General features: G+C 34.8%; 1 protein-coding gene across 2 annotated transcripts; it reads left to right on the forward strand.

Annotated features, from left to right (window-relative positions):
- Positions 1-870: 870 nt before the first annotated feature.
- Positions 871-13,574, forward strand: LOC110463353 (caspase-7-like). Of its 2 annotated transcripts, none has more exons than XM_021517872.1 (8): positions 871-1,034; positions 2,394-2,937; positions 4,250-4,318; positions 5,627-5,710; positions 6,664-6,857; positions 8,192-8,300; positions 9,226-9,405; positions 11,327-13,574. In XM_021517872.1, the coding sequence occupies exons 2-8, from the start codon at positions 2,535-2,537 to the stop codon at positions 11,581-11,583; spliced, it is 1,296 nt and encodes a 431-aa protein (XP_021373547.1). In that variant the 5' UTR covers positions 871-1,034; positions 2,394-2,534; the 3' UTR covers positions 11,584-13,574. The 2 variants fall into 2 exon arrangements, with proteins under 2 accessions (XP_021373547.1, XP_021373548.1); XM_021517873.1 differs by having other exon boundaries at positions 2,473-2,937.
- Positions 13,575-15,675: the final 2,101 nt, after the last annotated feature.

Genomic DNA, 15,675 nt, shown 5'->3' on the forward strand with positions numbered 1-15,675 from the left:
CTAACATCCGGGCAAGCCAGAGTGATTAATATAAGTTGACATAACTTGTTTCATAATTGATGTTGTAAAATAAATCAAGTTTATATTTTTCAAGCACAGAGTTCGTTACAAATGTCTGAAATACACTGTTTATGTGTGCTGTGACCAATATTAGTATAGCATATGTGTATTTCAGACATTTGTAACGAACCCCTGTGGTTCAAGTGACTATTTTATGAATATTGCCAGCAGATAAAATTTGTATTAAAGTATTTGTGTTAAGCATCGAATCATTTTGAATACATTTGTTTAGGTAGTAATTTCTCAGTTGTGCATTATAACCACACCTGAAGAAGAAATATCGTTTCACATACTCGATCGATCTAGGGGTTCGCTATATAGATCTATATACTGGGTGCGTCTAGCTGTGGAATTACCGGTTACCAGATAATTCGAAACACTTGATATCTGTTTTATTTTTCAAAGTATTGTCCCTGTATACCGAGTATAGTGTATAAGATCACGGACTTGGATAGCAGGGTCTGATCTAATTCCGTGATAAGACGAGAAACAGCGGGACATAAGCTTTCAAAGTATTGTGTGTACTACGTACACGTATGGTACTCATTTAACGACGCATGAACTATCAAAGTATTGTGCATGTGTACCCAGCTAAAGATGAGTTAAAATGTGGCGTTAACTTTTACAGTGCGTGCCTGTATAATCAGTAATATCTACCTATCTGGTGATGACGAAGGTTCAGTAAAATTACAGTAATTGTAAGTCTATTGAAGATGAAGTAACACTGAGGCATGAACAATCAAGTTGACCAGACATTGACGACTAGACTCGACGTAAAATATGAAATTTGTGTTTTCATCGGTGTCGACCCAATTTACAGCCCTTCTTCAATTGCCCGATACACAGTTTCGGAAGTAATCTGTGCTGGTGTATTACGTATAGGGTCTATTGTCCTATTAAAACACTTCTTGTCATAGCGGCTAAAGATTCAAACAGAAAGTTAGACATATAAGGAAGCAAGACAGCTGTAACAGGTGAGTGAACATGTTTATAAGTTCGCGTTTTGTGAGATTTTATAGATTATAAACAGCCTTAACGGGACGCATGTACCGTTATCTATATCAGCCTTAAACTGAGACACAGATAATGCTTCCTGGTCCGCGGCGTATTAGAAACAGCTCAACGGTAATGACATTTATTTAGGTTGAAACTCACAAACAAAACAGTTGATTTCAATATTAGAATACAAAGTTGGAAATTAGTACCCATCTTGATAAATGATTATGAATTTATGTATTTGGCCTATTAAAAATTATGAAGGCCACATGCTTTTAGCCTCTGTATTCATACCAATCAATACATTTACCATATACAATGTGTTACTTCAGGTAATACAATGGTGAAGTAATACAATGCTGTATTACTTCAGGTAATACAATGTTCCTTACATATAATACACAATGTAAAATGTATTGTTAATATATATTACAATCATATTTCCAGTATTTGAAAGTTACCGAGTAGACCAGTATCAAGTTTTTGATATTGAAACTAAAGGAGTACAAACTACCACACACTTAGATAACAATTAATCTAATTCCGTGAAACTACCTGATCATAAAACGAATATCAGACAGTCCCGTTAAAATTAGACTCTGCTCCCTTACTGTGATACGTACAGAGAGAAAATGAAGATTATATTTCCATTAGATTGGATATCACAGTAATGGACAAAATTTGAACAGGCTTTAACCATTATGGCACTATACATTAGAGACTGGTTAAAAATTAAATCATAAATAAAATAATAAAAATCCCTTTCAATAGACGACTGTTCCTATGTCTGGTAATAAGGGAAGACACACTTTACACATTTCTGAGTGTAAAGGGACTATTTCAAAATATGGACATGTTGGTTATTTGAAGAAAAGTACTAAACTGAGTTAGCTAACTTTGTTTTTATCCCACCTCGCAGGAAGGGCCATGTGAGATTATAGTGTATGTCGTGGCACCTTGTCTATTATCAGTCGTCCGTCCATCAATAATTTCTTTTGAAAACATACACTGCTACAACAGCTGATTTGGATTCAACCATTGTAAATTTCACATTAATCCTGGGGTCATTCTTTATTCTCTACCTCCCTCCCCATCCCACCCCCCCAAACCTAAGTTGGTTTAAGTAATTCAAACTTGATTGGAATTATGATTATGTGATGGCAGTGCAATATGGTACAAAACATAAGACCCTAACAACAAGAAGTTGATCAAAAATAACTTTTATCACAATGATCATAAAGATTTAGTGCATGTTGCGTTTCTATTTATAGGAACATTCTATGATTGGTATATAGGAGATTGTTAAATACATAGGCTTTCTTTGTATTTTCTTTCAGCTACCAGCTATTACGTATATGATACAATTTGGTAAGATTCTCAACCAATTTGCTTGGTAAATCTGCTGTTAAATCTCAGGACCCTCCAAACTCGGCTCTAACCATTGATTGAGTTACCTGGTCGCTGACAATCGGAACACCATGGCAACTAGACCCAGTAGTGAAATGAGACAACGCCATTTGAAGCTTCTGAATGCCCTAGCAGACTATTTTGATCCAAAGTTGAACCAGCAAGATTATGACAAGCTAATGAACTCTTGCCGTGCCTTCCTCTCACCTATGGCTGTGAAAAATTCCCCTAAACTACTAGACGCATTACAGAATTTAGAAAAAAAGGGCACAATAGCAGTAGGAAAATATGAGGAACTGAAGAAAATTGTAAAAGAACTTGATGTCACTCTTGTAGACATAATAAATGAGGCAGAGGAAGACATTACCAGCTTAAAACAACAAGCTGCAGCCTCTGTATCTGTTCCGCAGCTAAAGGATGATGCTGGACCACCTAGCAGCCATGTCACCAACCTTAACGTACCTAGCATGTCAGGTATGAAAAAAATCGCTTTGATTTGTTAAAAGTGACATTTTTCTTATACTGGTTAATTTAACTCTAGTTTCATATTGACCATCAACCAAGCTGAATTATATATTTCAGGGTTAGCATTCCTGCATTTCACTCAATGTTTCAATTCCAGAAATGATTTCTAAACATATTTTCATTGCTATTTTACTATTTGAATTGATATAAACATTTGAGGAGATACAGCCCTTATATCTACTTTTATTTATTTGTTTTTTGTTGAGAATTGAGGGTCAGGTCATTATGGTTAAGTATTACTGCTGATCAATGATATTGCACGCTTTGTAACAAAATAACCTTTCAATTTTGTAAAAGATCAAGTTTTAATATGTCAACAAGTTCAAGTTGGAATGGAGAGTGAGCATTTCTTTCTTTACAAATGGTGACTTTAACCGATCATACCAAAAAAAGACTATTTAGACCAGCAGCTGTAATCATATGTTTGTATATCAATCTGTGTACCAAACTATAATATACAATTATAGCATGGTGATCAGGTCGATAAAACCATGTATCGACCGAAATCACCATGCTACAATAGTTTTATTATTTCAATAGATTTTTTCAAAATTGAAGAAAAAAATGTAAAAAAATATAGTTTTCCATTTTTTTTTCCATTTTATTTCCAAAATCTATTTATAGCTGGTTAATAACACTTTTTCTACCAACTTTTTTACAAAAATTCCAGAATCTGTTTATAGCAGGTCAATAACACTTTTTCTACCAACTTTTTTGAACACCTGTTCCAGAATCTATTTATAGCAGGTTAATAACACTTGTTCTACCAACTTTTTTGAACACCTGCAAACCACTCGGGTTTATAACTACTTTTACAGGTGGTCACAGGATGTTGTTTCAGCCAATCAGAGTCAGCTCAAAATCAATTAAAATAATAATGTGTATTATTATTTTTATTGATTTTTAGCTGGATAAAAAATGGAGAAAAAAAATGGAAAACTATATTTTTTTACATTTTTTTCTTCAATTTTGAAAAAATCAATTAAAATAATAAAACTATTGTAGCATGGTGATTTCGGTCGATACATGGTTTTATCGACCTAGGTTAGCAATATTGACCTCGGACTGCGGCCTCGGTCAATATTGCTAACCTAGGTCGCGTCCTCGGTCAATATTCCTAACCTAGGTCGCGTCCTCGGTCAATATTGCTGACCTAGGTCGATAAAACCATGTATCGACCTCATCACCATGCTATAATTGTATAATATTTACCTGTATGTAGGTCAGTATCACTTGCTTTAATTGCTTAAATATTTTGCAGCTCAGTCAGGTTTACAACATCAATCGGTAGGAAGTACAGACATGCCAAGTTCTCCTAAACGCAGACGAGGTAAGTATTACTAAAACCATGGAGTAGTAAATAGGATCGTCTTACCTTTGACTTAATATTGCATCATATCACACCATTTTGTAAAATTTGGTTAATTCTGTAACGATACTTTTGGGCCACTGGCAACCAAGTAGTGCTGTTTTATAGAGTGTCCAGCATTTGGATTTTGGAGGTTTCTGGTTCAAATCCAGGCCTGGCTGTGTATTTTTCCTCTCTTGATATAGTGATGCCTGTGTCAAATCCATGTTTTAAGAACATGCAGGTACTAGCCTCGTCTGTCAATACACTCATAGTATAAACCCTTATATTATGGGTGTATTGACAGATGAGGCTAGTACCTGTGTTTCAAGTGCTGTGTGTAGCTAGATTATAGCAATGGGATATCTGAACATGAGTAGGTGTAAATAGTTTTCAGGGACAAAGAACAAGAAATAGCTGGGAGAATTACAGTGGAACTAGATTCAATCCTAGCTAGCTTTGTATGTTTGCTCTACTGCTTCAGTTCATTGATACAATTAAGTCATGTATTGACCCTTAAAACCAATTAGGGGTCAGTATTCTTCAGAGGTCAAGTACATAATTAATGTTAAGATATGCTCTTCCATTAAGTTAGTTAGGTATAAGGGTGGTCTATGTGACAGTTTTGTTGTTCAGTATGATGCAATGACCCTTAACCTGGAATATATGGGGGCAGTAAGACATGACATGATGGGCCTGACTAATTTTACATAAATGGATCTCCTAGTGTCTCATATCTTCCTCATGCTGTATATGTTATAAACTGGAAATCATCACAATGCTGAAATGAAGAAGGAATAACGTTATACACTTTGACCACTGTTTTATGTGACAGAGGAATATTATTATACACTTTGACCACTGTTTTATGTGACAGAGGAATAACATTATACACTTTGACCTCTGTTTTATGTGACAAAGGAATAACATTATATACTTTGACCACTGTTTTATGTGACAGAGGAATAACATTATACACTTTGACCTCTGTTTTATGTGACAGAGGAATAACATAATATCCTTTGACCTCTGTTTTATATGTATGAGGAATAACATTATACATTTTGACCTCTGTTTTATGTGACAGAGAAATAACATAATATCCTTTGACCTCTGTTTTATATGTCAGAGGAATAACATTATACACTTTGACCTCTGTTTTATATGTATGAGGAATAACATTATACACTTTGACCTCTGTTTTATATGTATGAGGAATAACATTATACACTTTGACCTCTGTTTTATATGTATGAGGAATAACATTATACACTTTGACCTCTATTGTAGATGACACAAAGGATGATTACACTTACAAGGATGACAATAAAAGAGGACTCCTGGTGATCCTCAACTTCACACAAAAAAGAGCAGGTGAGTTGGGGTCCACTTTGTTTGTAATATGGTTGTAATATATCTTAGAAAGTTGAATTTAGGGTGCATCTATGTTCAAAATAATTTTGTATGTACTACTAATATATACCGTATATATATAGAGTGATTTCGTTAACCTCTCCCTAAGGTAAAGGGTGCCAACAAGTTTAACTATGATATTACCATGGTAACTATTCTGAAGTATTTGTTTAAATCCCTTTCAAAACAAGAATTCTATAAAAATCACGTCGCCAAGCATTTTACAAAATTGTAGTTATGCGAAATTTAAATGTTTGAAAAAAGAAATTAAAAAGCAAACAAAAATGCAGGGGTTGAATTTTGTTCCTATCTGTAATGCAAAGCCCACAGGTAGATGTTGCCATGCAGGATTATGCTAGCATAGCATCAAAATGAGTGTCCAATTTATGGGACACAAAAACTTGACAGGGGAAGTTACTCTAGGCCAGAAAAACTCCTTTTGGTTGCTTTATCTTCTATATAGAAGGGGGAATAACTCTTGAGTGTAACTCTTCTTTACAGTTATAATTAATGCAGTGGTACTTTTTACCTTAATAACAGTATAAGGATGTTTAAGACATTTATCAAGAAGGAACTAAATGACCTAAACACAGTATATAAGACAATTCCTTGAGGAAGAATAACTGACGCTATAATAGAGAACCTTACAGAGGCCATTGGAGAATATTTCAGGAGTACCTGAGGCCACATACCATTATAAATATAGAACTGTTATGAAATATACATAATTTTTGTACATCATAGAAACTTTGGTGTATATTTTATTTCAAGTGAAATGGATGTGTAGAGTTCCACTTTTATTTCAAATGAACTCAATATGAAAAGTATCACTTTAAGAAAAAAGTGATTTTAGATGTTTTTGTGTTTGTTAAGATAATATAAGCACAGGTAACATGAATAGCAATGCTTTACAGGTACGCAGTCAGATGAGGACGAATTAAAGAAGTTTTTTGAAGGCTCTTTGCATTGGGAGGTGGATATACGACAAGACCTAACCTACACCAAACTGGATCGGTACTTGAATGGCTTACAGGAGCGTCTTGGTGACCGTTCCTACGCTAGCAAGTTTTACTGCCTCATGGTGGCCATCATGAGTCATGGAACAGAGGTTGGACTTCTACGTTACTTACTTACTCTATAACATGACACTTCTGTTGTGTATTTTATTTACTTCATGTGTAACTGCCATGTTGTCTTGGCATCATTTAAAGAGTTATGGCCCTTGATGGAAAATACTGTCACATAAATGTGCATCATTTTGCATAATTTAATTTAAATGAAATGACATAACTGTCATGAAAATTATCCATTAATGCCCTCTGAAAACAAACTTCAATATTAACTTTGAAAAGTGATAATGTCATGCGAGGGCAGTCACCCATCCAGCCATCAATCACACTCAATGTGTGAGATCATCCCAGTGATACGCCTTACACTGGAAAAGCTAACTTTCCAGTATTTTGACCTCAAATTGCTTGGCTGTTACACTTTTTCCCCCTCCAAGAATTCTCATTCTTATACTTGGCCTTGGAATTCTGATGACCAAATTGACAAATTAATTTGGATACGGTTTAATACCTGGTCATAGACATGTGAAAGTCTATGAGCCCCATCTCCTCAATTCAAAGTTGGCCTCGCCTGCTCTGATGTATCCAGATGCCTTCCCAAACTACATTGTAATAATATAAATCAAAACTACATTGTCATAGGAACTAAGACTACATTGTCATAGAAACCAAGACTTCATTGTCGTAGGAACCAAGATTTCATTGTCGTAGAAACCAAGACTTCATTGTCATAGAAACCAAGACTACATTGTTGTAGGAACCAAGACTGCATTGTCATAGAAACCAAGACTTCATTGTCGTAGAAACCAAGACTTCATTGTCATAGAAACCAAGACTTCATTGTTGTAGAAACCAAGACTTCATTGTCATAGAAACCAAGACTACATTGTTGTAGGAACCAAGACTGCATTGTCATAGAAACCAAGACTTCATTGTCGTAGAAACCAAGACTTCATCGTCGTAGAAACCAAGACTTCATTGTCGTAGAAACAAAGACTTCATTGTCGTAGAAACCAAGACTTCATTGTCGTAGAAACCAATACTTCAATGTTGTAGAAACCAAGAATACATTGTCATAGAAACCAAGAATACGTTGTCATAAAAACTGGAACTCCATTGTCATAGAAACTAAGACTTCATTGTCATAAAAACTGGAACTCTATTGTCATAGAAACCAAGACTACATTGTCAAATTTGTCATAGAAACCAAGACTTCATTGTCGTAGAAACCAATACTTCAATGTCGTAGAAACCAAGAATACATTGTCATAGAAAACAAGAATACAATGTCATAAAAACTGGAACTCCATTGTCATAGAAACCAAGACTACAAAAATAACCTTCCTAACCAGCAGATCTGTCTTGTGTGTTGTAGGATGGAATCTATCCACATGATAGCAAAAAAGAAGTGAAGGAAAGGCAGGTTTATGAATATGACAGAATTTTCAACGCTTTCAAAAATGATGAGATAAAGGCATTTGCAGGTGAATATAAGAGTACATTTGTAAGAAGAAATTGAATAGAAAGTGAGTTTACCTTTAGGGAGGTAAGTTTAAGTTTAAATTGGTGAGTTTTAATAGTAGGCAATTTTAAGATTAATTTAAGAGTGAATTTTACTTGTGAGTTTAGATTAAGAAGTTTAGCAGCTAGTTGGTGGTTGTAAGTAAGATATTTATAAGAAGTTTACCAGCTGGTTGGTGGTTGTAAGTAAGATATTTATAAGAAGTTTACCAGCTAGTTGGTGGTTGTAAGTAAGATATTTATAAGAAGTTTAGCAGCTGGTTGGTGGTTGTAAGTAAGATATTTATAAGAAGTTTACCAGCTAGTTGGTGGTTGTAAGTAAGATATTTATAAACATACAGTGAAAGCAATGAGAACCATCATTGTGAAAAAGACCCATGCAAGTATTGGTATTTGTGAAAATGTGAAATTTCAAATTTTAGTATCTAGTTTGTTTTCTGGGGTTTTAACCTTAAATTGATATTTAACTGAAAAAGGTATGCTGGTGAACTAGATACTACATTATGTATTATTGCTGTTTTGGCATCATTAATTAGTTGTTCTCTGCATACTAACAGAAAAGCACTATCTCAACTTTTGGGCAAGCTAATGAAAACTTCAGGGGGAGACTTTGATGTCATATTTAAATTTCCTTTCCATGCTGGGAAATTAAATCTAAAATATTTGAGTCACATTCTACTCACACAATGAAGAAAACGATGTGCATTGTATGTATTTTGTCATAACAAGAATATTATTTTTTCTTATAAAAAGACAATTTACATACGGGTACCAGGTATCAATGGTGGTATGTCAGCTTTACAAGAGTTTGTAATAGGAGCAAGTTGTTAGTTCTGGAATTGACATCAAATATTTGTGTAAAGACACCCCTGTACTGTCTGTTGTCAGGGAAACCAAAGGTGTTTCTAGTACAGGCCTGTAGAGGGAGCCAGACCCAGAGGGAGGTAACTCAGGATGATCACGAACCTATGGAAGATGAGACAACAGAACTGCCAAGGGTCCCAGCTGCTGTTCGTATCGCTATCCCTGTTGATGCCGACATGCTCATCATGTGGGCAACTACACCAGGTTAGTTCCTGATGATGGATGAGGCTGATCCCACCACTGACATCAATGTGTTATTTATCTAAAATATGGATTTCCCAGAGGGGTCTGTACTGAATTAACAAATAAAACATTTTTTTAATTGTCAAAAATGGTTTCTCAAGTTTGCCTCACAGTTTTCATTTTATAAAAAAAAATCAATAAAGAAACTATTCCTATGTCCGAGTAGGCTAGAGCAAAATGGCTCCAACTGGCACTGTTTTCATTATTAAGATTTCAGGGAACATTATTTTATTGCAAAAGTAGGCAAAAAATTCAATAAGCAAATGGCAAAGAGGTATAGACTCGATCCCTTGGGATGAAACATGGGGAAAAAATCTTAATAAATCTCAGGTTCAATTTCAACAAACTTTATTGATAAGCATAACCAGTTGGATTGAACATCAGGCTTAAAGCCCATATTAGGTTCTCCCCATATTACAATACATTTTATTCAAATAAAATACGGTAATTGATAGAATTGGAAATTATGTAACATACAGAGAAAGATAAAGTTTATCATATATTTAAACATTTTACTTAAAATACTTCTCTGTTATTTGATTGTAAATTCTACAATGGTATAAAAATGTAATACATGCTGCTATATACAAATGCAGCTGAGTGATAAGTGCCGAATCAACCCCCGAGTTTCTGACTGTAAAGTCCATGGGTCCTTCACCCTATAGTCTTCCACTCAGGAATTGATTGCACACATAGCTCACAGCCGAAAATGTGAAAAATTCAGTGTTATTTCTTCAAAGTTTTCAAAAGATGAAATCCAAACAATATAAAGGAAATGAGATTTTATATGTATATCAATTGACTATACTTCTCACAAGTCATCAAAATGTACAATGCCACAGTAAATAAAGAGGAAATTTAATGTTGTCTTCAGGAATAACAAATATATTTCACGAGTGTGGCTAATATTTTGATATTTAGTCCATCAAAATATTAGCCACACCTGTGAAATATATTTGTTATAACTGAAGACACCATTAAATTATCTATCTATCACATTTTTATAGCATAACATATGAAAAATGGAATGAATTAAAAAAAGGGCTGGAATCAGAAGCGTAATAATTAGCGTCATTTTCTAATGATGTCAGGCTTGACAACAAGGCTACATGCCATTTTGAATGGGATACTCAACGCAATTCCGACGTTTTCTGCTTTTTCTGGTATGATTACTTATAAAAATGTTATTAACTGTATATTTCTGTAAATACTTAAGTGTGTGTACCAAACATTTAACATAACAACCACTTATTCTACCGTCACTTCATTAGAATCTGAGAAAAAAATCGTTACCTATGAATACAGCGAATAGAAGATACTGTTATGATTGATCAATATTAAAAATTGATATTTACTTTTGGTATTTGTCAAGCTGATATAATCCTATATATTTCACTGGCAAAAATGTAATAAATTATCTTATTTAATACCAGTGCATGTATACATACCAATTGACATAACAATTATTGAAAAATTACTTCAAAAATATAATCATTCATCATCCATGTATGTGCACATATGTACCACCTTGGCATATATAAGTATATAATCGTAAGTGTAAAAACAGTACAAATATTATTAGTCATTACGTGTGCATGCCCATTTACTTTATCGGCATAATTAATTAATTAGTGGAAAAATATTACGCTGACAACAAGCATAACGTATATCACAAATAGTTCAAATCTATAAAGATTTCATCAAGCAGGTGTGAATCACCATCACACAGCTGTACTTCACCCATGGGAGCAAATTTGTTATTTTATCTAAAATCATAATTGATTCTCCAACTTCGTAAGAAATCTTACAGATGAATAAATACTGTATCTTGTAAAGTTTAAAGTGTCCTCAACAAGAACAATTTGTGTTACTCCCTTTACAGGTTTTAAGGCTTTCAGAGACGTGTTTTCTGGTTCACACTTTTTACAAGAAGTGGTGGATCAATTCAAGCAGAATTATGGCACGGACCACGTAGAAACCATGCTGATGAAGGTCAGACACACTTTCGCACGCACAGATAAGTATCGACGGGAGGGACAAGCAGAAAACGAGGAAGGCAAGTGGGTAGCCAATGTACAGATGCCCTGTTCATGGACAACTTTGACTAAAATGTTATACCTCACCCAGTATAGAATTTGAATTAATGGCAATAAAGGTTTAGAAAGTTCAGTTCACTAGGCAGCTAATTTCAACAAATGTCATACAATCTAATAATATCATACATTTATTGTTCATGCAAGAAATCTTTTACCATTCTTTCAGAATTTTTCTACCTTCCCATATAAATACACATTGACCCAGTGTTAATTTTTCACCCTTCCCCAGGAAATACACATTACCAAGTGTTAATTTTTCACCCTTCCTTAGTAAAATACACATTGACCCAGTGTTATTTTTTCATCCTTCCTTAGTAAAATACACATTGACCCAGTGTTATTTTTTCACCCTTCCCTTAGTAAAATACACATTGACCCAGTGTTAATTTTTCACCCTTCCCCAGGAAATACACATTACCAAGTGTTATTTTTTCACCCTTCCCTAGTAATACACACATTTACCAAGTGTTATTTTTCCACCCTTCCCTAGTAATACACACATTTACCAAGTGTTATTTTTTCACCCTTCCCTAGTAAAATACACATTTATCAAGTGTTAATTTTTCACCCTTCCCCAGTAAATACACATTTACCCAGTGTTATTTTTTCACCCTTCCCTAGTAAAACACACATTTACCAAGTGTTATTTTTTCACCCTTCCCTAGTAAAACACACATTTACCAAGTGTTATTTTTTCACCCTGCCCTAGTAAAACACACATTTACCAAGTGTTATTTTTTCACCCTTCCTTAGTAAAATATACATTGACCCAGCGTTATTTTTTCACCCTTCCCCAGTATATACACATTTACCCAGTGTTATTTTTTCACCGTTCCCCAGTATATACACATTTACCCAGTGTTAATATTTCACCAGAAGCATTCTGGCAATAAAGGGCTATGAAGTATAATCAAACAAATGACCATCACACATATTCAAGGTCACAGGGTCAAGGGGGTTGTGAAATGAGTTGAAACCTTAAAACATTTTATCAAGGTCATGATATTTGGTCAGTAGCATGCTGGAATGAAGGGCTGGCTATAATCCTGTTCAATCTGCTTTAGAGGTCACAATGGTCATCCATGTTAAAACATTTCAACAACTTCTTCCGAGTAACCCAGAGTCCTAGGGTAAACATTTAAAACAGCTTCTTCTGAGTAACCCAAGGTCCTAGGGTAAACATTTAAACAGCTTCTTCCGAGTAACCCAGAGTCTTAGGGTAAACATTTAAACAGCTTCCTCCGAGTAACCCTGAGTCCTAGGGTAAACATTAAACAGCTTCTTCTGAGTAACCCAGAGTCCTAGGGTAAACATTAAACAGCTTCTTCCGAGTAACCCAGAGTCCTAGGGTAAACATTTAAACAGCTTCTTCTGAGTAACCCAGAGTCCTAGGGTAAACATTTAAACAGCTTCTTCCGAGTAACCCAGAGTCCTAGTGTAAACATTTAAACAGCTTCTTCCGAGTAACCCAGAGTAAAATAAGTGAAAAGGAAGTAAAGAGTGTTTACAATGTTTTCATTAATAGCCAGTTCCCGGCAAAAGTGGTCTGCTATTTTTGACTTTGAATCGGCTATATTTTTAAGAACATGTATCGGTCAACATTATAGCATGTTGAACGTTTAACTGGTTATTCTTTCCATGTCAACAACCTATTTCAAAACTTTGTGAGAACACTGGTATAGTGCGGATATTTTATCATAAAAACGTGTCATTATTATGGACTTTATGGTTGTAATTTTGTGTATGATATGGCGGAGACTCGCCGTAGAGCTTTGTATACATCATGTGTGACGTGATTATACATATGTATAAAGAGTAGATTCTCGTTTTTGTAAAAACTCTACTGTACAAGTTGTTGGGAAATTGTCTCATTACATACTTATAAACTGACACTAAAAGTTTGGTTTTAATAGTTTTGAAAACAACATAGGATTTTTACTGTCACCACAGACTTGGATATAATCTAATTCCGTGCTGTCACACATTATAGATATATATTTTTATTAGAAAAAACTCACTTTAATTAATACAATTATTTTGGATTTTTTCATGTGCCATATATTTTTAAATACATGTTTTATTTTTTTAATTAGTATTTTAGGTAGTTTTTAAAACAAGTGATGCTTTGTTGAATGTTTGCCAGCTTTTGTTGTTAACGTTGAATTTTTTATTAAAGATTATTGTGTTAAGTCAGGGACGTATAGTATATATACTGTCCCTGGTAAAGGGTGCCACGATATTTAGTAGGTAACATGCCAAGACAAAGGACTATAAAGTTTGCACAAAGGTATGACCTTGACCCACTTTCAAGGTCACAAGGTGTCAGAAATGTTCAAAATCTCCAAACAACTTTGACCTAGTGGCCAGCAATAAAGAGATTAGGGCTATGGTATGCTGGCGTAAAGGGCTATCAAACTTGTTCAAATGAGTGATTTTTGCCTGCTTTCAAGGCCAAATAGATAAAAGTGTGTCTAAGTCCTTTGAACATCTTCATATGAATAACCTAGAATTGAATGATACTTCAATTTAACCTGTAGCTGCATAGCCTGAAGAACTATTAAGTGTGGGAGCTAAATGAAGGACCTAGATCAACTTTGAAGGTCTTCAAACGAAGATTAATAGAATGTAGAGTTATCTAATATTCTACCAAAGAACAAGGTGAATATGGGTGAGCGAAACAGGCCTTTTCCACCTCTTGTAAGGACTTGTTAAAGGTTTATACCTCCCTGAAAATGTTATTTTGGTGTTAAATTTTGGTAAAAAAGTAGTTTTAGAAATATAAAAGGAGGCAGCATTTTTATGTATGAAAACATTCAATGAATATTTGGAATAGGATTCATCAGTTTGAGTTGGTATGAATAATAAAGGCTAAATTTGTTTTCAACACAAACAGGAATTAAAACTTATTTTGCGAGTTTTCAAAGGTTGTTTCGTTTATCAAGCAGAGTGCATATAACCAGAATCTCGACTCTAAGCAGCTGAAAACAACTCGCTAAGTAACAGTGTTATCAAGCAGAGTGCATATAAACGGAGTCTCTACTCTAAGCCGCGGAAAACAACTCGCTAAGCAAGCAGAGTGCATATATCCGGAGTCTCGACTCTAAACCGCGGAAAGCAACTCGCTAAGCAAGCAGAGTGCATATAACCGTAGTCTCGACTCAAAGCCGCGGAAAACAACTCGCTAAGCAAGCAGAGTGCATATAACCGGAGTCTCAACTATAAGCCGCTGAAAACAACTCACTAAGCAAGCAGAGTGCATATAACCGGAGTCTCGACTCTAAGCCGCTGAAAACAATTCGCTAAGCAAGCAGAGTGCATATAACCAGAGTCTCGACTCTAAGCCGCTGAAAACAACTCGCTAAGTAACGGTGTTATCAAGCAGAGTGCATATAACCAGAGTCTCGACTCTAAGCCGCTGATAACAACTCGCTAAGCAACAGTGTAATCAAGCAGAGTGCATATAACCGGAGTCTCGACTCTAAGCCGCGGAAAACAACTCGCTAAGCAAGCAGAGTGCATATAACCAGAGTCTCGACTCTAAACCGCTGAAAACAACTCGCTAAGTAACAGTGTTATCAAGCAGAGTGCATATAATCGGAGTCTCGACTCTAAGCCGCTGATAACAACTCGCTAATTAAAAGTGTTATCAAGCAGAGTGCATATAACCGGAGTCTCGACTCTAAGACGCGGAAAACAACTCGCTAAGCAACAGTGTGTTAAATTTGCACTTTTTGCTTGACAAAGGAAACAGACATTTCCGAAAGCTTGCAAATGAGTTTTTAATTCCCATTTGTGTTTATAACAAACTTAGCCTTTTTTTAACATTCAATGAAGCGAGATCATACCTAAGAATAGAAAATAGAAATACAAGGACTCGTTTATGGAGATATTTGACTGGAAGGGATAGATTAGAGGTTTAGGAATAAATGTTGATTGATTTTTTTAAAGAGGTTTTATATAAAGTATGTATATATGACACTGCAAGTACAAAAGACAAACAATTGTATTATTTGTGATGGATATGTTGTGTTGTGAATAAAGTGTAAAGCGTGTACTCTACATGTTTGTTATATTTAAATATATTTGTTTCAGGTAACATAGCTGAAATAGGATACGTTGTGTTGGGTTGAGAATA

Source organism: Mizuhopecten yessoensis, unplaced genomic scaffold (assembly GCF_002113885.1).
Source record: "Mizuhopecten yessoensis strain PY_sf001 unplaced genomic scaffold, ASM211388v2 scaffold10891, whole genome shotgun sequence".
In the NCBI taxonomy this organism is placed as follows: domain Eukaryota; kingdom Metazoa; phylum Mollusca; class Bivalvia; order Pectinida; family Pectinidae; genus Mizuhopecten; species Mizuhopecten yessoensis.

What these genes read in the sequence shown, in the direction of transcription:
- LOC110463353 (XM_021517872.1), top strand. Translation starts at nt 2,535, where the DNA reads ATGGCAACTAGACCCAGTAGTGAAATGAGACAACGCCATTTGAAGCTT. An exon ending in TAACGTACCTAGCATGTCAG is followed by an intron (nt 2,938 to 4,249) that starts GTATGAAAAAAA and finishes AATATTTTGCAG; the next exon opens with CTCAGTCAGGTTTACAACAT. An exon ending in TGAGATAAAGGCATTTGCAG is followed by an intron (nt 8,301 to 9,225) that starts GTGAATATAAGA and finishes GTCTGTTGTCAG; the next exon opens with GGAAACCAAAGGTGTTTCTA.